This window comes from Pongo abelii, chromosome 2 (assembly GCF_028885655.2).
Source record: "Pongo abelii isolate AG06213 chromosome 2, NHGRI_mPonAbe1-v2.0_pri, whole genome shotgun sequence".
Taxonomy (NCBI): Eukaryota; Metazoa; Chordata; class Mammalia; order Primates; family Hominidae; genus Pongo; species Pongo abelii.
This window is the reverse complement of record NC_085928.1, coordinates 36,960,604-36,984,409: the sequence shown is the minus strand read 5'-3', so window position 1 is coordinate 36,984,409 and position 23,806 is coordinate 36,960,604. Positions and strand designations below refer to the sequence as shown.

The following is a 23,806-nucleotide window of genomic DNA, read 5'->3' as shown; positions in this document are numbered from 1 at the left end:
TGCTATTGTATAGGGTGTCTGACAACCCCTGTTGGAGGGTCTCACCCAGTTGGGTGGCATAGGGAACCGGACACACTTAACAAAGCACTTTGTCCCTTGGTGGAGGGGGTGTGCTTCACTGTGGGGAAACCCATTCATCTGGGTTGCCTAGATTCCTCAGCACTACCAGGAGGGAAGATTAAATCTACCCGTCTGCAGAGACTGTGGCCACCCCTCCCCCTAGAGGTTCAGGCCCAGGAAGATTAGAGTCTGTCCTTAAGCCCCTGGATGGAATTGTTGGAGTTCCTGCAGGGAGGCCCCACCCAGTGAGCAGGGACGTGTCAAGGTCCGGCCGGAAGAGGTGCTCTGTCCGCAGTCTGCCACAGCCAGTCTGTTGGGCTGTGGGGTATACCTCTTGGGACCAAGCCATCCAGCCTCCCTGGCTCCAGCAGGGGAAAGACATGGCCTGGAGCTATAGAGATGGCTGCCACCCTTCCCCCGCCCTGGGAGCTTAGTGTGTTAGGCAGCTATCAGTCCCAGTGTCGGCTGTAGCCCCTCCTGCAAGGAGCTCAAAGGGCTTAGACAGCAGGCAGCCAGCAGCCACAGCGGTGATGCTGGTTGCCCCTCCCGTGGGGAGCTCCACAGGCTTAAGCAGATTCTAGCTTAGTGGCTGTTGAAAATCTGCTTGGTTCTGTGGTTGGGACCCTAGGCCCTGGTGGTGTGGGCTCCCAAGTGAGATCTTCTGATCCGCGGGTTGCACAGTTCCATGGAAAAATCACGTTTTCCCAGGCTGGGTAGCAGGCTCACTCACTGCCTCCCTTGGCTGGGGGCTGCGGCACCACACTGCACTTCCTTCCTCTCCGTGGGTCACGCCAGTCACCTAGTCAGTTCTGATGACAAAACCTGGATACCTTGGCTGCCAGTGCAGGATTCACATGCTGTTATGGTTCTTTTAGATGGGAGCCACAGATTGCCACTGCTTCTAGTTGGCCATCTTGGCCCCGCCCCCCACTTTTAATTTCTTTCAAGAACTTTTCCTTTGTGTTCACAACTTAGCTAACTATTTGGTGCAAGAGACCTAGCTTAAGGCCTATCTCAGCTTTTGACATACTTTCCTCACTATGCTTAATCATTTCTAGCTTTTGATTTAAAGTGAGAGACATGCTATTCTTCTTTTCACTTGAACACTTACAAGCCATTGTCGGGTTATTAACTGGCCTAATCTCAATAGTGCTGTAACTCAGGGAATAGGGAGGCCTGAGGAGACGGCCTGAGGCCTGAGAGACCAAGGAAAAGTCAGTCAGTGGAGTTGTTGAAACACAAACAACATTTATCAATTAAACTTGTCGTCTTACATGGATATTGTTCATGGCACTCCAAAACAATTACAATAGTGATTGTAATTGTAATAATCAAAGATCACTGATCACAGATCACATAAAAGATAAAGAAAATAATTTTTTTAAGTTTCAAATATTTTGAGAATTACCCAAATGTGAGACAGAGACACAAAGTGAGCACATGCTGTTGGAAAAATGGTACTAACAGACTTGCTTGAAACAGGGTTGTCATAAACCTTTGATTTGTAAAAAATGCAGTATCTGTGAAGCACAATAAAGGGCAGCACAATAAAACGAGGTATGCCAGCACTAAGTCCAAAATGGTGATTCCTACAGCAACATTGGCATCCCAGACCCCTATCCTTGGCTTCATACCTGAATATCAAGCAATTCACATTTCACACAGGTGGTTCAAATGAACACATCAAAAGTTGACTCAGCCATCCCATTACTGGGTATATACCCAAAGGACTATAAATCATGCTGCTATAAAGACACATGCACACGTATGTTTATTGCGGCACTATTCACAATAGCAAACACTTGGAACCAATCCAAATGTCCAACAATGATAGACTGGATTAAGAAAATGTGGCACATATACACCATGGAATACTATGCAGCCATAAAAAATGATGAGTTCATGTCCTTTGTAGAGACATGGATGAAACTGGAAATCATCCTTCTCAGTAAACTATCGCAAGAACAAAAAACCAAACACCGCGTATTCTCACTCATAGGTGGGAATTGAACAATGAGAACACATGGACACAGGAAGGGGAACATCACACTCTGGGGACTGTTGTGGGGTGGGGGGAGGGGGGAGGGATAGCATTAGGAGATATACCTAATGCTAAATGACGAGTTAATGGGTACAGCACACCAGCATGGCACATGTGTACATATGTAACTAACCTGCACATTGTGCACATGTACCCTAAAACTTAAAGTATAATAATAATAAAATAAAAATAAAAAAGTGAACTCATTCTCCCTGCCACATCTACAAAGCTGCTTCTTTGTCCTCATTAGTGGTCTTAGTTACCCAGGCTAGAAACTGGAAGGCTTCCTGGGCCATTCCTTCACCCTGTCTCGACCCATCAGAGTCCTACTAATTTTGTTCCTATTTACATCTCTCAAGTTTCCTTTGTCTATCTCATGGTCTGGTTGGTATCTTTATCCTCTTTGGCCTAGAGTACTGACGCAACATCCTAACTTGTCTCTCTGCTCCAGTTTTATTTCCTATAATCCATCCTATGCTATGTAGAAACCACAACGACCTTTTTGAAATTCAAAAGTGCCAAATCAGCTCCTGCAACTTACCTACCTACAACCCTTCAATGGTTTCCTATGATCTACAGAGTTAAATCCAAGCTTGTTCAGTTATCCATTTTTTTAGTCTGATCTCCTGTCATTCCTAGTCTACCTCTTTGGTACACTGGCCCAGGTCATTCCCTACAACCACTTGGCTCATGCTGTCCTTTCTGCCTAGAATGTTTATCCCCAGCTCTTCTTCATTTAAGTAACTTGTACTTATCATTTACAACTCTATCCAGGCAACACATCATTCCCTTCATCTGCTTTTTCTATTAAATAATTATTGGAAGTATATTTTCTATGCCTTCAAATATAAATTTACTAAAAGTTCCACTTGTAAGAGATACATTCCAAAGGTAACATCAGAAGATTCTGTTCTTCTGGTAATACTAACCCATCATATATATTTGCTACACTAATGGCTGATCCTATATTGTGGACATAATTAAGATAGGCAATGCAATTAGAAATATAAGTATGTATATGTGTGTGCATGTCTATATATTTTCCATTAAATAGCTATCCCATGTTAACCACTGCAATTTGTAAAATTGGTAATGATTGAGAAAGGAGGCCCAATGGTGTGAAGGGAAAAGACATCAATTTTGGAAAAGAGAACTGGGTTTGGATTTAAGCTCCATCATATCTGGTTTTATGTTACAGAATAAAGAATTTAATAATTCTATGTCCTTATCTGTAAAATGGGAACATTACCACCTCCTTATAAGGTTGTTGTTATAACATCTAATAATTTATTGATGAGTTTGATACATGACATGGTACATGGTAGATATTGAATAAATAGTAGCTATTAACATAGTTATTAATACTGAGCAGTTAAAAATGTGGCAGGCAAAAAACACATGCAATACCTTTGATCAAAATGTGAGGTGCCATGATTAAAAGTTGCGTTCATTTTAAAACACACAAAACCCTGCACAGCTTCAAAACATTTATACCCTCGCAAAATTTGTCTGTGGTCCACCCATGTTTATCAAACCATCCTTCTCTCCCCAACATCCCCCATTTAATAAGATCATTCCTCTCTTGGACTAAATGTTAAAAGAATATAATTCTTCTACTATAAATAAAATTTAAAAATAGAATAGGGTAATATATTTTATTACCTTTACGATATACTAATCTGATTTGATTATACACAAAATAGCTCAGTGTTATTCAGTCAATAATTATTTCCTCAGTCTCTGTAAGGTATGTAATACTTAGAACCAGTACTTAAAATAATCTTCATAAAGTTTATAAATTGTATAAAAAAATACAATGTGGTTATTGCTTATATACTCATTTAAACAAACATCTATTGCATATTTACTACCTTACGGGAATGCAAAAATGAACAAACAATGACATAATCCTTGCCTTTTGACTCATAGTCTAGAAGAGGAATTAGTCACATATACAAGTAATCATCATAAAATATAAAAAGTACAGTATTAAAAATGAATAAAGAATTGTGGGAACTCAAAGAATAATGGTAGCTAAATCTTCTAGGCTGAGGGTTGGTTCCTTGCAAGGGAAGTTACATATGAGGACATAGAGGAACTGAATAGATGGACAGGGAGATATACGGAATAACAAACGGCATGAACAATTTGCCACGTATGTCTGGACAGTTTCACTTTCTTGTCATGAATACATATGTGCTACACGAAAAGGGAAAAGTGGCAGGTAATTTGTCTTTATGCATGTTTATTTATCCTTTGCTAAGAGTAAAACAATGTCTAAAACAAGGAAAACAAGTGAGCACACTCATTATTAGAATCATACCTATGCCTCACTAAACATTTATTCAAATGAACTATGTCCTCTATCTTAATTAGAGTTATTGCTATTCACTCTGAGTTGATAACATGTAAAACTTTGGCAAAAACGTTTGACTCTCACAGATTTATATTCTTAACCTAAACCTTTGCTGAATATTATTTCCAAATATTTACATCTATAAACAAGGCTGAGGCTCTTGTCTGAGTTAATAATGTCTTCTTTTTCTTTTTGTGGACAGAATAACATGAAAATATTAATAATGTATATTATAGAGGCCAGAGCTAGGAATAAAAGACTAGGCCACACCCTAGGACAGCTTACTCGAATAGCCCAATTCAACAAAAGAGTAATACAGGCATTTGCCACTTGCTTTTGCTTCCTTTAGGCCTTAGCTGTGTAAACGCTCCTACAATAGTCCAGGAATTCCTTCCTTTGTTGTGACACTTACCTTCATGATTAAGCTTCTATGTTCCACAGATTCACTAAAATTTGTGCCCATTTCAAATATACTTGTGACTCCATCCTCACACAAATTCATCCAGTAATGATATTCCTCACGCCCAGGAAGTCGATCCCAAAAAGTCCTGAAGGCTTCCCAGACAGCTTCCTGACACACTAGAAAATAGAGAGGTGTTTTTTCACAAAAAGCTAACATGCTCTGGGGTTCTTACAATGATCATAGACTGATTCATACAGATTCCTTGAGACACTCAAGTGTCCTTTCTGGAGGGACATAGGAATGATTCTCAGTAAAAGGCCTTCTGTATGTATGTCCAGTTTAAACTTTTCATTTCTGAAGAGAATTTATATTTCCCATTCCTTTCTCTTACAAAGAGAATTGATTCATCTCTTCATGAGCTGGAGTGTCTCTCCCATCTCTTAAAAAAAAAATCCATGTTTATACTTTACAAAAGTGGAGCTGATATTGAGTATACTGTATTTAATCCAATGTTTTCCTAAGGGACACTGTGATTTTCAGTTTCCTTAATGTTCGCAGATGTTCTCCTAAAGTCATAACTTCAAAAACCAGCTTCTTTGCTTTTCAGGATCACTGGGGAAGGAGACACTGACATTTATAAATGGCCTGGAGTTTTTGGCTAAATGCAGTGACATAACTGCATTGCATCTACTTGCTCAAAAAGTCATCACATATTTCTGATAAAAAAAAAAAAACAGGAGTATTCAAACTTTTCCTCAAAGCTTACAGGAAGCAGAAAATACTACATAAAATCAAGTAGAAGATAGCCACCTGAAATTATCACTCTCAAACTACATTTCATATCTGAGAACAGAAAATAATAGTCTTTTTATACATAAAAACTTATGTCCACACAAAAACCTGCACACAAGTATTTAAAGTCACTTTATTCATAATTGCCAAAACTTGGGGGTGATGAAGATGTCCTTCAATAGGTGAAAGGATGAACAAACTATGATATATCTAAAATATTATTCAATGATAAACAGAAACGAACTTTCAAGCCATAAAAGACATGGAGAAAACTTTAATGCACATTGCTAAGTAGAGGAAGTCAATCTGAAATGACTGCGTACTGGTGATTCCAATATCATTCTGGAAAAGGCAAAACTATAGAGACAGTAAAAAGATCAGTGGTTTCCAGTGGTTGAGGGAGACAGGGATGAATAGGAGGAGCATAGCAGATTTTTAGGGCAGTGAGAGTACTCCATATGATACTATAATGGAGGATACATATCATTATACATTTGTCCAAACCCATAGAATGTACAACACAAAGAGTGAACCCTAATGTTAACTATGAACTTCAGTTAATAATAATGTGGCAATATTGGCACATAAATTGTAACACATATGCCACAATATTATAAAATGTTAATAATTGGGAAAAGTGGTGGGGGAGTTGAGGGAATATATGGTAACTCTCTAAACACGCTGCTCAATTTTTCTGTAAACTTAAACTGCTCTAAGAAATATAGCCTATTAAATTAAGAAAAATATATATATATACACACACACATATATACATATACATGAACTCTGAAATGATATTCAGGAGAAATATATTGCTGTATTAAAATAAAAACTAATCAATTTATTTGCTAAGTTATTCCAAAGCATCAAATCTGAAAGGCTGCTAAATAGTATCTCTGTGCATTTTGTATAGTACTGAATGTACTGCTGTTCTGTAACCATTTCAGAGGTGCAGGACACTGTAGGTAACAGATAGATCAGGATTGAAGGGAAGGGAAGAGGAAGAGAGTGGTAAGAGAGAAAGTTAGATTTAATAGAGATTTTAAAAACTATTTTTCATAGCAAGAAGATTGAATACACATCAGGCAGTATATTGAGGTGGAGCCTCTGGACTCACACAGTCAGAAGTTCTAAGTTCCCGCTCTAGCTTTCCAGTATACTAGTTTGATAACCATGGGTAACAAAGCTTCAATCGACTCATCTCTCTTTTTAACAGGATAAATAATTACTGCCTTATTATCTTATCTGTGAAAGTATTTTACCAATTGCAAAGTGCTACATGAATATCATATGTTATTATCATGTTCAATTCTGATTGTCCCATAGTTATTTGATGGAAGAAGATCGTCTAAGCCAAAAAAATTCTTAAGCTTTAACAGATTATGAAATGTATGAGTATTGAAAGTTTCTCTATCAATTGAGTTTTAGGGCTAAACTGAACCTTTCATTACAAACTTAATTTGTCTTTTAGTGAACTACCTGTATCCTTATTATTGTTATTAAGAACTTCTGACCATACAGCATACAGAAGAGTCCAGCGGGCACTGACTGAGGCAGAGCTGAACTATTTGTAGATCATTGTTTTTCATTTCTTCTTCTTAAAACTTCAAAATGAAAATTAAAGTAAATTCCAAAAGACAATGCAAAGGTGAAAAGTCTGGGTCAGTAAAAACTAACAAAAAGTGAATGTCTATAATGTCTGGTTATGAAATGAAATGATTCAGAGAAAGTATAAAACAATGTTTGAAAAAATAACTATCTACCCATAGGGAAAGAAAAAATAAATCTCAATGCCTTCTTCATACTATACACAAAAAATGATTTGAAATATTAGGGCTAATACTATGAAGTTTCTAAAATAAAACATAGAAGAATATCTACATCACTTGAGGATAGACAAAGATTTTATAGGCAGTACACAGAAAGCAACAATTATGAAAGAAAAAAACAATAAATTAGAATTCATCAAAACTAAAAAGTGTCTGATTATCAAAAGACACTGTTAATAAAAATGAGTAGGCGAACCACATATCTGGCAGAAAATATTCAAAATACATATATCTAACAAAGAATTGGTATTTAGGGCACTGAAATAATTCCTACAACTCCCTAACAAAAAAGCAAACGACCTAATTTTTACAATAGGTAAAAGGCTGGAATATATACTTCACAAAGGAAGAGATACAAATAGCCAATGAGTATGTGAAAAACTGTTCATCATCATTCATTTTTCAGAGAAATTCAAATTAAAATATCCACACACAAACCAAGAATGACTGAAATTTTACATGGACAACACCAAAATTTGGCAAAAATGCAGAGCAACCAAAAGCCTCATTTTTGGTAGGAATGTATAATAGTATAACTACTTTGAAATAAATGTTAATTGTTTCTTATATAACAAAATATACACCAACCCTATTGTATTAGTCCATTCTCATGCTGCTATGAAGAAATGCCCAAGACTGGGTAATTTATAAAGGAAAGAGATTTAATTGACTCACAGTTCCACATGGGTGGGGAGGCCTCAGGAAACTTACAATCATGGTGGAAGGGAAGCAAACACGTCCTTCTTCACGTGGCAGCAGGAGAAAGAAGTGTTGAGTGAAGTGAGGGAAAGCCCCTTATAAAGCTATCAGATCTTGTGAGAACTTGCTCACTATCATGAGAACAGCATGGGGGAACAACTCCCATAATCTAATCATCTCCCACAAGGTCCTGCCTCCAACACATAAGGATTACAATTCAGATTAAAATTCAAGATGAGATTTTGGGTGGGGATACAGGCAAACTGCATCATTCTGCCCTGGCCCCTCCCAAATCTCATGTCCTCACATTTCAAAACACAACCATGCCTTTCCAACAGTCTCCCAAAGTCTTAACTCATTCCAGCATTAACCAAAAGTCCAAGTCCAAAGTCTCATCTGAGACAAGGCAAGTCCCTTCCACCTATGAGCCTGTAAAATCAAAAGCAAGTTAGTTACTTCCTAGATACAATGTGGGTACAGACTTTGGGTAAATACACCTTTGCAAATGGGAGAAATTGGCCAAAATTAAGTGAAATCTTAAAGCTCCAAAATGATCTCTTTTGACTCCATGTCTCACATCCACGTCACACTGATGTAAGAGGTGGGCTCCCACAGTCTTGGGCAGCTCCACTGCTGTGACTTTGCAGGGTACAGCCCCCCTCCCAGCTGCCTTCACAGTGTGGCATTGAGTGTCTCTGGCTCTTTCAGGTGCACGGTGCAAGCTGTTGGTTGATCTACCATTCTGGGGTCTGGAGGATAGTGACCCTCTTCTCACAGCTCCACTAGTCAGTGCCCCAGTGGGGACTCTGTGTGGGGGCCCCGACCCCACATTTCCCTTCCACACTGCCCTAGCAGATGTTCCCCCATGAGGGCTCCACCTCTGCAAAAAACTTCTGCCTGGACATCCAGACATTTCCCTACGTCCTCTGAAATTTAGGTGAAGGTTCTCGTACCTCAATTCTTGACTTCTGTGCACCTGCAGGCCCAACACCACATGTAAGCCACCAAGGCCTGGGGCTTTCACCCTCTGAAGCAACAGCTTGAGCATTATGTTGGCCTCTTTTAGCCATGGCTGGCATGCAGGGCACCAACTCCAGAAACTGCATAAAGCAGCAAGGCCCTGGGGCTGGCCATTTTTTCCTTCTAGGCCTCTGGGCCTGTTATGAGAGGGGCTGCTGTGAAGACCTCTGACATGCCCTGAAGACATTTTCCCCATTGTCTTGGTGATTAACATTTGGCTTATCACTACTTATGCAAATTTCTGCAACCAGCTTGAATTTCTTCTCAGAAAATGGGTTTTCTTTTCTATCACACTGCCAGGCTGCAAATTTTCTAAACTTTTATGCTGTGCTTCCCTTTTAAACATAACCTTCAATTCCAAACCATATCCTTGTGAATATATAAATCTGAACGCTTTTAACAGCACCCAAGTCACCTCTTGAATGCTTTGCAGCTTAGAAATTTCTTCCACCAGATACCCTAAATCATCTCTCTCAAGTTCAAAATTCCACAGATCTCTAGGGCAGGGACAAAATGCCACCAGTCTGTTTGATAAGACATAGTGAGTCACCTTTACTCCAGTTCCCACAAGATCCACATCTCCATCTGAGACCTCCTCAGCCTGGACTTCATTGTCCGTATCACTATCAGCATTTTGGTCAAAAACACTCAACAAGTATCTAGGAAGTTCCGAACTTTCCCACATCTTCCTGTCTTCTTTGGGGCCCTCCAAACCTTTCCAACCTCTGCCTGTTACCCAGTTCCAAAGTTGCTTCCACATTTTTGGGTATCTTTACAGCAATGCCCTACTACTTGGTACCAATTTGCTGTATTAGTCCATTCTCATGCTGCTATGGAGAAATATCCAAGACTGAAGAGTTTATAAAGGAAAGAGATTTAAATTATTCACAGTTCTGCATGGCTGGGGAGGCCTCAGGAAACTTACAATCATGGTGGAAGGGGGAGCAAACACATCCTTCTTCACATGGCATCAGGAGAGAGAAGTGCTCTCTCTCAAGTTAAAAATTCCGCAAAATTCCACTTAAACGGGGGAAAGACCCTTATTAAGCCACAGATCTCATAAGAACTTGCTCACTATCGTGAGAACAGCATGGGGGAACCACCCCCATGATCTAATCTCCCCCCATGAGGTCCCACCCCCAACGCATGGGGATTACAACTCAGGATGAAATTTTGGGTGGGGACACAGCCAAACCATATCACCTATGACCCAGCAATTTCCTCCTAGGTATTCCTTTAAGACATCTGTAAGCACATATCCACAGAAAGACTTATGTTCAATGCCAGAGCATCTTTATTCATAATAACTTAAAAATGAAAACAACCCAAGTATCCATCAATAGAAAAATAAACAAATGGCCATATAATGGAATCAAAAGGAAATTACTAAATTCATGCAACAACATGATGAATCTCAAAGGGCTGAGTGAAGGAAGCATTACACAAAAGAGCACATACTATTCTATTTATATAAAGTCCTAGGAAAGTGAAAATAATCTATGAGTTTAAAAAATGGTTCAAAGAGTGGTCACATACTAGAATGGGAAGTATCTGGGAAGGAGTATAAGATAACTTTCTGGGGTGATAATATCCGAAAACTTAAGAGAGATTGGGGTTAATGTGTATTAGTCAAAAGTCACCAAGTAGTACATATAAGATTTATGCATTTTACTCTGTAAATTTCACCTTTAAGAAAGTAAACAAATATTGAGCTCTAGTTAATGATACTCATACTGAAATATCTACAGGGAATTGTATTGATGTCTTCAACTTATGAAATACATCTAAAAAATTAGATGGTTAAGCCAGGCATGGTGGCTCACACCTGTAATCCCAGCACTTTGGGAGGCCAAAGTAAGCAGATCACTTGAGCCCAGGAGTTCAAGATCAGCCTGGGCAACGATATCTTGTCTCTACAAAAATTACAAAAAAATTAGCTGGGCATGGTGGCATGTGCCTATAGTTCCAGCTACTCAGGAGGCTGAGGTGGGAGGATTATCTGAACCCAGAGAGATCGAGTACGCAGTGAGCTGTAATCACACCACTGCACTTCAGCCTGGGTGACAAAGTGAGACCCTGTCTCAAAAAAAAAGACGGTTAGAGAGATAGACACATAATAAAGCAAATATAATAAAATGTTAACTGTAGAACTAAGCTGTGAGTATATGAGTGTTTATGACATCATTCTTTCACTTTTCTATCTGTTTAAAATGTTTTCATAAAATCTTAGAAAAACATTATTGTGTGCCGAAGAAATGTAGTTGGAAGGAATATGGGAGAGCATCCAAAAGTGATATAAATCACCAGACTTCATAGCAGACCTCCCCTTGACCTCACTCCTAGCTTCACAGAATAGCATAAGCTGTCTCCTATAAATTATGCTTTGGGCAATGTTTCCCCACCTCCTATAAAAAGCTCTCTCAGTAGTTCAATGCTTTGTCTAAAATACTCCATAGAAATTCATTAAGTTACATTTAACCCTTTTATACCTTGTAGTCTATTAAAATTCAATTGCCAGATTCCCATTTCCAGCATGAAGAGCGAGGAGCTACACAGATCCACTCCCCAGAGAAACGGGCAAAAATCATTTTGAAAACAATCATTTAAAAGCTCTGGAAATGGTCCTGGGGCATATGACAAATGAAGAAACATTTGCTTAGGAAAATCTACTACAACTAGGTTAAAAAAAAAGTGAAAATCAGTGGTTCTAACCAGGGCAATTAGGCAAGAAAAGGAAATAAAAGGCAGCCAAATTGGAAAAGAAGTAAAACTTTATCTGTCTACAGATGACATGAGCTTGTATCTAGGAAAGCCTAACCTAAGGAATCCACTTTAAAACTATTTGAACTAATAAACAAGTTCAGCAGGGTCACAGGATATAAAACTGATATACAAAAATCAGTTGTATGCCTGTATGACAGCAATGAACAATCCAAAAATGAACATAAGAAAACAAGTATGTATGCAAAAGCATCAAAAAGATTAAAATGCTTAGGAATAAATGTAAGTCTCCCAAAATGCAAAACATACTCTGAGAACCAAAAAATTATTTTAAAAAATAAAGACCTAAATAAACGGGAAAACTTCCCATATTTATAGACTGGAATATTTAACACTGTTGAGATGGCATTATCTCCAAACTGATTTACACATTCAATGCAATTTTATCAGAATACATGCTGACTTCTTTGTAGAAACTGACAACCTTACTATAAAATTTATGTGGAATTGCAAGGGACCTAGAATAGCCAAAGTAATTTTTAAAAACAACAAAGATGGTGAACTCGTGCCTAATTTCAAAACATACTACAAAGCAAAGACTACAGAACTGGCACATGAATAGACATATAAATCAATGGAATACAACTGAGAGTCCAGAAATAAATCATGTGTCATGGTCAAGTGATTTTCAGCAAGAGTGCTAATATCACTCAGTGGAAAAGAATAGCCTTTTCGACAAATGATGCTGGGAGAACCGGATAGCCACATGCAAAATAATAAATTTAGATACTTACATCATATACAAAAAAAAATCAACTCAAAATAGATGAAAAACTTAAATGTACACACCAAAACTATAAAACTCTTAGAAAGAAATACAGGAATAAATCTTTATGACCTCAGGTTCAGCAATGGATTCTTAGTTATGACACCAAAGGCTCAAAAAAATAGATAAATTGGACTTCGTCAAAATAAAAAACTTTCGTGCATGAAAGATACCATCGAGAGAGTGAAAAACAACCCACAGAATGGGATAAAATATTTTCAAATCATTTATCTGATAAGGGATTTATAGCCAGAATAAATAAATTACAGCTCAATAATAAAGAGACAAATAACATAATTTAAAAATGGGCAAAGTTCTGAACAGACATTTTTCAAAGGAAGATATACAAATGATAAATAAGCATATGAAAAGTTGAATGTTATTAATCATTAAGGAAATGTAAATCAAAATCACAATGAGACATCATTTCAAACCTATAAGAATGGTTACACTTTTTTTAAAAAAAAGGATGCTGGCAAAGATGTGACTAAATCAGAACCCCCATACACTGCTGGTGGGATATAACACAGTACAGTCACTTTGGAAATTAGTCTGGCAGTTCCTCATGTAGTTATAGAGTTACTGTATGACCCAGAAATTCTACTCCTAGATAAATACCTAAGAGAAATGCAAACAACCCAAATGCCCATTGACTGACAAATGTGATCTATCCATACACTAAAATATTATTGGACCATAAAAAGGAATAAAGTACTGATACATGTACAACATGGATGAACTTTGAAAATAACATGTAAAGTGAAAGAAGCCAGTCACAAAAGACCATATATTATATGATCTTATTTTGTGATATATCCAGAATACACAGTTCTGTAAAGACAGAAAGTAGATTAGCATTTACTTAGGCCTGGGAAGAGGGGGAAGGGAGATAAAAGGATAAAAGGATGATAGCTAAAGGGTCACATGTTTCTTTTTGAGGTGATAAAAATGTTCTTAAACTGACTGTGGTGATTTGGTATGTCTGTGAATATACTAAAAAGCCACTTAATTTTGTAGTATGAATGGGTAAATTGTATAACATATGAATTACATCCCAATAAAAGCTGTAAAAAATGCAATTCCCTCTGGAAAGGGAATGCATTCTTAATCCAATGGCTTTTCAGTTAGGAGCTATCTGACAAGAAGTTTCAACTAACTAACTTGGAATAACAGGATTCAGAATGGTTACAAGTTCTGAAGCATTTGCACAGCTCAGAAAGGAGAAGCCTACATAGGACACGGTAAGCAGAAGAGAGAAGAGCAAAATCAGCATGACCTCCAGGCAAAGAGGTACTAAGGAAAAGAAAATTCCATCACTGACAAATACTGCATACTTCACTACTTGGCCTGTAACTAAACAGTTCAGAATTCCCATCCTTGTCAAATAAGGATATTATAGCCTTTAGTAACTTCTGAAGAGAGCTTTCTATTTTTGAGAAGATAACTAATGTACAAATGGCCTCTCTTCTGGCAGAAACAACCTGCCCTGGAAACTAGTGGTGGAAGGGAAAATGTTATAATATTCTGAAGAAAATGCCAGCATTTAACCTGTCTTTAATCCCTCTACTAGATCTCCAGCTGTGTCTTATCTAAAACTTAGGAATCCAGAAATCCAGCATGGAATTATCTTTTTTTAGTGTAATATATTTTCCTTTCAGAATTGTGGAGCCCAAAGCATATAGAATAGTCCATTTTGGTGCAATAAGGCAAGAAAAAGAAATATAAGGCATAGAAATTGTTAAGTAGTATAACTATATTTGTAGATGAAATAATTGTCTATGTAGAAAGCCCTAAGGAATATACCCAAAAAAGCTACTAGAACTGGTAAGTGAGTTCAGCAAAGTTGCAGGATAAAAGGCCAATATACAAAAATCAGTTGTATTTCTATATACTACAAGGAATAATCAGAAATTACATTTTTTAAAATATCACTAACAATAGCATGAAAAAATGTGAAATCCTTATAAATAAATCTGATAAAAGATATGCAAGATCCATACACTAAACAAAACATTGGTTATATGTTCCTTCCATTCAGTCAATAACACTGTCATTTATTTGAGATCTACAATGGCCCTAGAACTCTTAGCCAAATTCACTAAAAACTTTAAATATATTTTATATTATTATTATTCCCATTTCAAGGGTGAAGAAACTAAGATTTTAACAAATTGAATAATATTCCTAAGAACAAAGAGCCAATAAACTTGTATCTCAGACTCAGATTTGCATAGCCCTGTCACTCAAATATTGCATGGTACATACGTACACTAAAAAGATTATTTGTTGTCTATTTGAAATTGAAATTTAACTGAGTGTCCTGCATTTTTATTTGCTAAATCTGGTAACTATATATATCAGTCAAGTATGGGCTGTGGATGGCTTCACTCCTTAGGACTCTAAACTTGCATAGTAAGTTTTAAACAAATGAAACTATACCCAGTGTTTGGGTCCTGAGACCTTCCATATGCTGTTTCCCACTTGGATTCACTGGAAAATGCCAACTCATTCTTCAAAATCCAGGTTAACTAACTTCTATCACCCCAGGCATGGACGGCCATTCCCACTTGTGTCCTTCCCACATATACACTTTGTACATACCTTTACTATTGCACACACCTTTACTATTGCACACTCTACAATGTCTTAATTATTGTGGTTAATACCATACCTGGTAGAATCAGTATAAATAAGATTTCATGTGTAAATTAACAAATGAATAAATGAATGAATAAAAATCAGAAAACATTCCTGAAAGAAACTGAAGCTGACCTAAATAAATGGAGGGATATATCATGTTCATAGATCAGAAGACTCAATATAGGTTGAACATCCCTAATCCAAAAATCCAAAATGTTTCAAAATATGAAACTTTTTGAGTGCCAGCATGATACCACAAGTAGCAAATTCCACACCTGACCTCTTTTGATGGGTGACAGTCAAAATGCAGGCACACTAGGCAAAAGAGTACCCAAGGGAAAAAAGACTCTCCCAGCTCCCTTCAGCTGTGTTATATCTTTTCTGCCCATGTCCAGATTACTCCACCAAGCATACATACAAAGGGTCATAAAATGGCACCCATGCAGCCCAGACACATGAACAACAGTAATAAATAAAGTATGTTGTACAATAACCTTTAATCAAAACACAGAATTGTAGAGAGAAACTAGAAGCCTGCCATTGTTTGTTGTTACTGTTGTTTAACAGCTGAGGCAGGTGTTCTGGTGATGCCACTGTTCTGCTTAGTACCCTGAACACATTCTTCTTCACTGTATTAACAGTATAGCATATTTTTTACTGTGAAGTACTGATATGTAAATAAGTGTAAGAAAATGATTGCTTTTTGTAGCATGCAAATTCAGAGTCAGGGATGATGATGATGCCAAACAACTACAGACTGTCCACGTGGGTGCCTGAAATAGTGACACCTTTGCTTTCTGATGGTTAAATGTAAAAAAACTTATTTTGTGCACAAAATTATCAAAAATATGGTATAGAATTACTTCAGATAAGTGTATAAGGTGTATACGAAACATAACTGAATTCTGTGTATAGATTTCAGTCTCATTCTCAAGATATCTCATGTCTATGCAAATATTCACAAATCCAAGAAAATCTGAAACCCACAACACTTCTGGTCCCAAGCATTTTGGATGAGAAATAGTCAATCTGTATTGTTAAGATGGCAATTCTCCCCAAATTGATCTATAGAATGAAACACAATCACAATCAAAATTTCAGCAGCCCTTTTGTAAAAATTGGTAAGCTGATTCTAATATTTATATGGAATATAAAAAACTGCATAACCAAACTTGAAAAAAAACAGAGGTTGGAGGACTTGCGCTATCTGATTCAAGACCTATAATAAAGCTTACAGTAAATAAGACACTATGGTATTGGCATAAAAATAGACAAATAAGTGGAACAGAAAGAAGAGGGCAGAAATAGATCCACCATATATAAACACTGATTTTCAACAAAGGTGCAAAGGCAAGAAAGGATAATCTTGTTTTAACAAATGGTATTGGAACAATTAGCTATGCATATAAAAATATTAACTTTGATCCATATGTCATAATCAAAAATTAAAGAAGATTACAGTTTTAAATCTAGAACCTAAAAACTGTAAAAATTCTACAGGAAAAGACTGAGAAAGAAAAAACTTTGTGATCTTGGGTTAAGCAAACTAAGATCAAAAACTAAAAGGATGCTCCCCCAAAAAGCCTGATAAATTTGACTTTATCAAATGTTAAAACTTCTGCTCCTTAAAATACCTCATTAAGAAAATAGAAAAGTCAAGCTACAGATTGCAAGAAAAATGTATGCAAAATACGTGTTTGACAAAGAACTTATATTTAGAACACATTAAGAACTATTACAACTCAATAATAGACAAGCAACCCATTTTTTTAATGGGAAAAATATTCAAATAGACCCCTCACTAAAAAAAGATATATAAATGACAGACAATTATGTAAAAAAAATGTGCTCAAAATTGTTAGTCATAAGTGGTTAGGAAAATGCAAATTAAAACCACAATAAGATATACATCCACTGGAATGGCTAAAGTTAAAAAAGACCAACTATACCAAGTGTTGAGAGGATGTGAAGAAAATAGAATCCTACTACACTGTTGGTGACACAGTCATATTGGAAAACTTGACAATTTACTGGAAAGTTAAACGTATACCTATCACATGACCCAGACGTTCCACTATTATTACTCAATAGAAACGAAAATATGTTCACAGAAAAACTTGTACCCAAATGACCATAATTTCTTTCCTTGTAATCAGTAATAACTAAAAACAACCCAAATATCCCATATTGTGGTATATCCATAATATAGAATACTACCCAACAATAAAAGCTAACAAACTATTGATACACAAAAAACATGCATAAATTTCAAAATAATTACACTGAGTAAAAAAAACCAGACCAAAAAAGGAGTATATACCAAAGAGTATATTCCATTTATATATAAAAGTATAGAAAATGCAAACTAATACATAGTGATAGAAAGCAAATTCTTGGTTGCCTGTGTAAGGAGAGGTAGTGAGGGAGGTGGGCATTATAAATAGTCATGAAGAAATATTTAAGAGTGATTGATAGGTTTATTATCTTAACTATAATGATGGTTTCAAGGGTAAATTTGTCAAAACTAATGAAATGGTATACTTTAAATATATGCAGGCTATATTTCATTAAAATATACCTCAATAAAGCTATATTTTAAAAAGTCCAACAATTAATTTTTTTTTAAAAAAAGAGAGGGGCATCCTAGTATGCTGTTTAATTTTACAAAACATTAGGTTAAATATAGTTGTATCTTGCTTAGAAACACTTTTCAAATTTGTTACAACAACTAGCAGTTGATACCAAATTCTCTATGAAGGAAAAATTGAGCAAACCATTAGACTGAATTAGCTTGGTAGAAAGAGCTAAGATCCTTAGTTGGATATTGAATAACTCCCTCCCTCTAAATTGCAAACATTTGGTGTTAAGGGCATAATACAAATTATCTCTTTAAAATCAAGCAAGACCTAAGTTGAAATACTCATTTTTCTCAATTTTTAAAAACATAACAAATGAAATATTTATTCTTTACCATGATAGTAACAGCTATCTCAGCTATAATCTTGATGTGGTGTGCCAGCCATCTTAGCTGTATGAGATCCCTTTTCAAGGATCCTATTCATAGCATCTGTATTTTAAAATCAATTATTCTAGGAATGCTTTATGTTCATTTTTGTCAGCTTCTTTTTCAACAGTATCTCTTGAATTTATGAAAACAAGAGCAAAGCAATCAAAAGGTATGACCAAATCCCTTATATGATTGGTTATTTCCTCTTCACTATTTAATCAGTTCCCAAAATACCAAGATATTCTTATTTTTAAATAATATAAAGTACAGTGAGACCTCATCTCTACTAAAAATACAAAAAAAAAAAAAAAACTAGCCAGGCATGGTGGCATGTGCCTGTAATCCCAGCTACTTGGGAGGCTAAGGCAGGAGAATCACTTGAACCCAGGAGGTGGAGGTTGCAGTGAGCCGAGATCATGCCACTGCACTCCAGCCTGGGCGACAGAATGAGAGTATGTCCCAAAAAATAGTAATAATAAATAATAATAATAATAATAATATAAAGTAAAAATCCAGATGGTAGAAATTGAACCTTGATAAATTATTAACTGTCATTCTCATTCACCTTCAGTTCCTTTATTCTCTTCTCACTGTCTTGGAATTTTCCATTTCTGGCATATGGCCTATACTCAAAATGCCAGGTCTGTGGATCTCCGTTTAAAAAGTAAAGGGAAAGCTTATTGCATAGTAATGTTTGATAGCTCCCAAATACAATTAAGAAATAGAAATGCACTCATAACAAAGAGCTGCCAATATAATACATTGTACTACTTTAACAAAAATATCAAATATACAAATATGTGTAATAGCTGGTACTATATTAAATTTTTATTGTATTTTTAAAACTCTGATGAGAAGGGAAGAAGGGAAGGACAGGAAGAGGAAAATAAAGAAGATAAAGTAGCAGCTCAGACAGAAGGTTCATATAATCCAGTGCTTGGAAAATTCGGGCTCAATAAACATTTGTTGAATGAATTAATGAATAAATGCATGAATTTAAAAGCCTCATTTTACAATCACTTCATCATCTATCTTCACCTTGTTTACTAACATCACATCCATATGATGGCTTTTTATTGGTTCTTGAGCAGTAAAAAGCAAAGTTTGGGACTCCTTCAAATGTCTAAGGGACATACTAAGGTCAATTAAGCAATGTTAGTAAATATATGAGAAACAGAATTGACTAACATAAAAAGTATGAGATCAAGAATACTGTTTAATTAAAGACAAAATAAAATGTGAGAGTTTGAGAAATGCCATCATTTTAGATGTGAAAATTTTATGTGTACCAACTAGAGAGCAACCTGTGTGAATCTGCAGAATATCTAAACTATAAAATATAGAAACATTGTATATGTATATATAATAACTATTAATAAATAGGCAAGCAGGTGAGTATACTTTGGTAAGGCTATTTTGTGGGTATACTTAGGCATTTACTGTAATGAAGAAGTAAAAATTAAAATTAATGTGGCCCAAAACATAAACTGGTATTTTTGAAGTGCTTAAAAAGATTTAAGACATTTCCTCTCTGAATATGTTATCGAAATTAATGAAAGACATCTTATTGTGACTGCCCTCATGTGAAAAAAGTTTCTTACATAATGCACCAAAAGCTACAAACTCAAATCATGAAAGTGTTCTTCCTTTGGTTAAGTGCATGTCATTATTACATGATACTATTGCCTTAACTGGAGGGCACTGGAAGAAAAAAAAAAAACCTCCTTTCTTAATGTAAACTGTTCTCTGAAGTTACATTAACACTATATTCTTAGCAGTAGAAAGGTAGTTTTGGCTCAGTCCTGTCTAAATTATCATAAATTTTGATTTACAATGTTACCTAACAAATGATTAAACTATGTTTGAATTTCATTATGGAGCTGAAGGATTTGGATGTTTGCTTACCTCTGACTTTAAAATACTTCACATGATTTGCCACAGCCTCTGCAACACTTTCATCTGGGCAGATTTTCACTCCATTAGGAAACAGAATAGATCTCCGCCTTCTAAGTAACCACTGTCTTTCAGTTTCTCTGAGGTCCAGAGGCTGTTTCTTTTTGGCAGCTAGAGAAAGGTCTGTTGATTCTTCAGGCAGGAGAAAAGAAACTGCACTCTTGGGTTCTTGGAGCTCCTCTAAAGATAAGTAGGTTTGTGCTACAGAGTGAAAGTATAGTCAAGTCTTCGATAATGAAGATATAGTACAAAAGGTAACAACTAAAGGAAAACTGACACTTCTGCTACATTAAGATATAGAAGCCAGTGCCCAAATCATAGGCAGGCATGCATATCTAAGGAAAAGAGGAGTGAGGCAGTCCATCTTTTTCCATTTAACTCCCACTCCTTTCATTCAAGATTGTTATCAAAATCAAGTAAATACACATCCAATTTCAACAAAATAAATAAAAGTAAGGTTTAAACCAGAAATTACTAATGAGGGAAAACCAAAATTATTGTAGATATTTTAAAACGGTTTAAATGAAGCAATATCAAAGATTAATAAAGTAGTATTTGATTCCATTTCTTAACAGCAATCACATCAAATAATGCTATTTTTGAAGAGCGTATACTACAGATATGGAAAGATAAAAACAAATGTAGATTTTTAAATACCTGTTAATGATGGAAAGTCTCCTTCTATCAGGACAAATATCAAAATACCCAGAGAAATCTTCCCGAAAAGAGGAAACATAATCATTTGGGCCAAAACCAAAGGAATGAGGAGAGGACAGAATCCTTAATTGAGTGTCCAAATCCTTGAAACTTCCAATAACAAAGAGTTATAGGAAAGACCTAACATTTAAAAGTCTATGTTTGAGAATGAACAACCACTTCAAAACCATTATAAATTAGCGGAAATAAAAATGGTCGTCCTTTCAAAGTAGCTCTCACTTCTTTTCTGAAATAACCAGCATGCTATAAAAGCTGGTGAGATAAGCTAATTAGAACAGATGGAGAGACAATTTCTTTATTCTAATCTACCTAAGCTCTTTACTAACACTCTCCTTGCCTTTAACAAGCAGTCCACTAAGAATAATGTGTTTCACATATAATTCACTGATTTTTCCAACTTTTCTGAATCTGTTAGTTGAACCTGATAGATTCACGTTCTCTGGGTTTTCCTAGGGACTAAGATGTATAAGCATAAAATGTCCAGACTGACTATATCTATCTATTTCAATAATAAGAGCTACATACAAATTTAGTTTTTGTAATGAAACTATTCTCTTGCAAATTTCCTTCCTTGATAGAAAAATCACTTACTTTGTCTCCTTCCTTATGTATAAAATGGAATAGAAATAGTAAACTCATGGTAGAGCTAATGTGAGGATTAAATTAACTAATTAACTAATTCAATCTTCACTTTGCTTAGAATAGTGCCCGGAACATATTAAGCACTTAATATAAATGATAGCTGTGCGATAACTTTGTTGTTTAATTTGCCATTAAATGTGAGGCCCAGTGTGTTTATCTACATGAGGAACTCTTAACCAAGAAAACATTTTCTCTGCAGATGAAATTCTCTATATTAGAACAGTTTTTTAAATCAAATAAACCTAGTAGAAAGCAATTCATCAGAATCCCTGTGGAAGCTAGGATTTACTATCAAATAGCAATGAAATTATATTTTATTTCATGTTATCTCTGGCAAAATTCTCTGAAAAAAAGTGTATTGTAAAGATCTAAACCACATTTCTCTTGAGAATCCTTGACTAATTGTGTTAGCTAAATCACCCTCAATGTTATTTTATGCTTTAGGAAAAGCTCAAGTATATTTTTTCAATACAGCCTCAAATAAACCACATTTTCAGCCTTTATAAAAGCTAATAAACCTAAATGACCATTAAATACATTTGCATAGTTGCATTTGCAAAATACTGGTAAGTTTATAAGAAACTTATTTGCCAAATTTATTGTATGAGTAGGAGAAAAAAGCCGAAAATTTTATTAGCTGAGTCAAAGTTTAATCTTAAGAAAAGCTTCATATTGACAATTCAGAACAACGGACAACTCTTAGGTAACAAATATTAGTTGGAAATTATTCTTTTTGACAGCCTTGACCAAAAAGCTAAAAAAACTTCTGAGAATCATGGTAATCTAGAAAGATTCCTGTATTTAGATTGAGAAACCCTGGACTCAAATCCTGGTTTTATCATTTAATATTTGATTTTGGTAAATAACCTAAGCTCTTTGAGGCGGTTTACTCACCAAAGAAATTACATGTGATAATCTCTACCTGTATCACAGGGTCATTGTTAAGAATTAAGAGACATGAAAGCTCTCTGTAAACTACTGTATTTGTATTACTAGTAAACTTTGTAAACAGTAATTGTTTTGTATACAAGTGTTCAGAGTCCAAAGATGTCTCAAGCTTTGAAATTCTATTTTGTTCAAGCTCCGAAATAAATTTTCCATTAATTTATATTTCAAATAGAGAATTCACATAAAAACTTCTAAAACATTTATTATATTATGTTCTATAAAATATAGTTGGTATAATTTCAGAAACCTGTACTTTAAAAAAAAAGAAATATAAGAAATTAGATGGGTTCATTTGTTTCTAAATATGGTCATCATTTTACAAATTCAATTTAACTTGACATTTATTTGTAACTTTTAACTGTAACTTTGTATCTATAATACAAAGCAGGTGATGCCCGCTATAAGTTTGTGTCATAGGAATCCAAAAGCAAGAGTAACTCCAACTAGAAAAAGCAAGGGGGTTGGGGGGAAGCAGGTGGCGGGTATTTAGCTGTGCCTTGAATGGCCTACTTGGCATTTCAGTATTTTAGTGGGCAGAAGTAAGGATTGTTAGTGAGAAGAACTAAGAGTTAGGAGAGAAATCCCTGGTCGTGATCAATAAGGTGGAAAAGTATACTGTTTATAAAGAAAATAGGAAGATATTTGCTAGAGCACGCAGAATAGGAGCATACAGCAAATACGTTGGGAATGAAGGCTGAAAAGTCAAGATTGATTATGGAATACCTTCAAAGTTTTAGCAAGAATTTTGGATTTTTACCTACAGATGAAACATTGTCTCTCTAATGTTTAATTACTCAAAAAATATATTCTTTGAGTTTTTATTTAAGGAGATTCTTTTTAGGTAATATTTCAAAATCTCATAGGATGGTCTTTGAACCTTTTTATGCTTCAAGAAATGTCCCAGAATCATAAGCATATGAGAAACTGAACATAAAACTCTGTGCTTTAGAGACAACAAATACAGATTCCTTCATCTAAACTTAATTACAAATCAGTCAAGGATCATTTATTGACTCAACAAAATTTTCTGAGTGTTTACTATATGCTACTAAGATACTTAATGCCGGAAATAGAAAAATGCTTCCAGTCTTTGAGGAGCTTACAGTCTAAGGAGAAAAACGTGTATACAAATAATATAAAACAGTAATTAGA

At 35.5% G+C, this 23,806-nt stretch overlaps 1 protein-coding gene across 1 annotated transcript in view; it reads right to left on the bottom strand.

Moving 5' to 3' along the window:
- IMPG2 (interphotoreceptor matrix proteoglycan 2) overlaps window positions 1-22,883 on the bottom strand; it is a 98,798-nt gene extending 75,915 nt beyond the window's left edge. Inside the window, exons 1-3 of the mRNA XM_002813343.6 lie at window positions 21,005-22,883; window positions 20,300-20,548; window positions 4,870-5,036 (exon numbers count right to left, since the gene is read on the bottom strand). Of these exons, the coding sequence (XP_002813389.4) occupies window positions 4,870-5,036; window positions 20,300-20,548; window positions 21,005-21,089 (501 nt within the window). The 5' untranslated portion in view covers window positions 21,090-22,883. The remainder of the gene's footprint in view (window positions 1-4,869; window positions 5,037-20,299; window positions 20,549-21,004) is intronic.
- Between the last annotated feature and the right edge of the window lie 923 nt (window positions 22,884-23,806).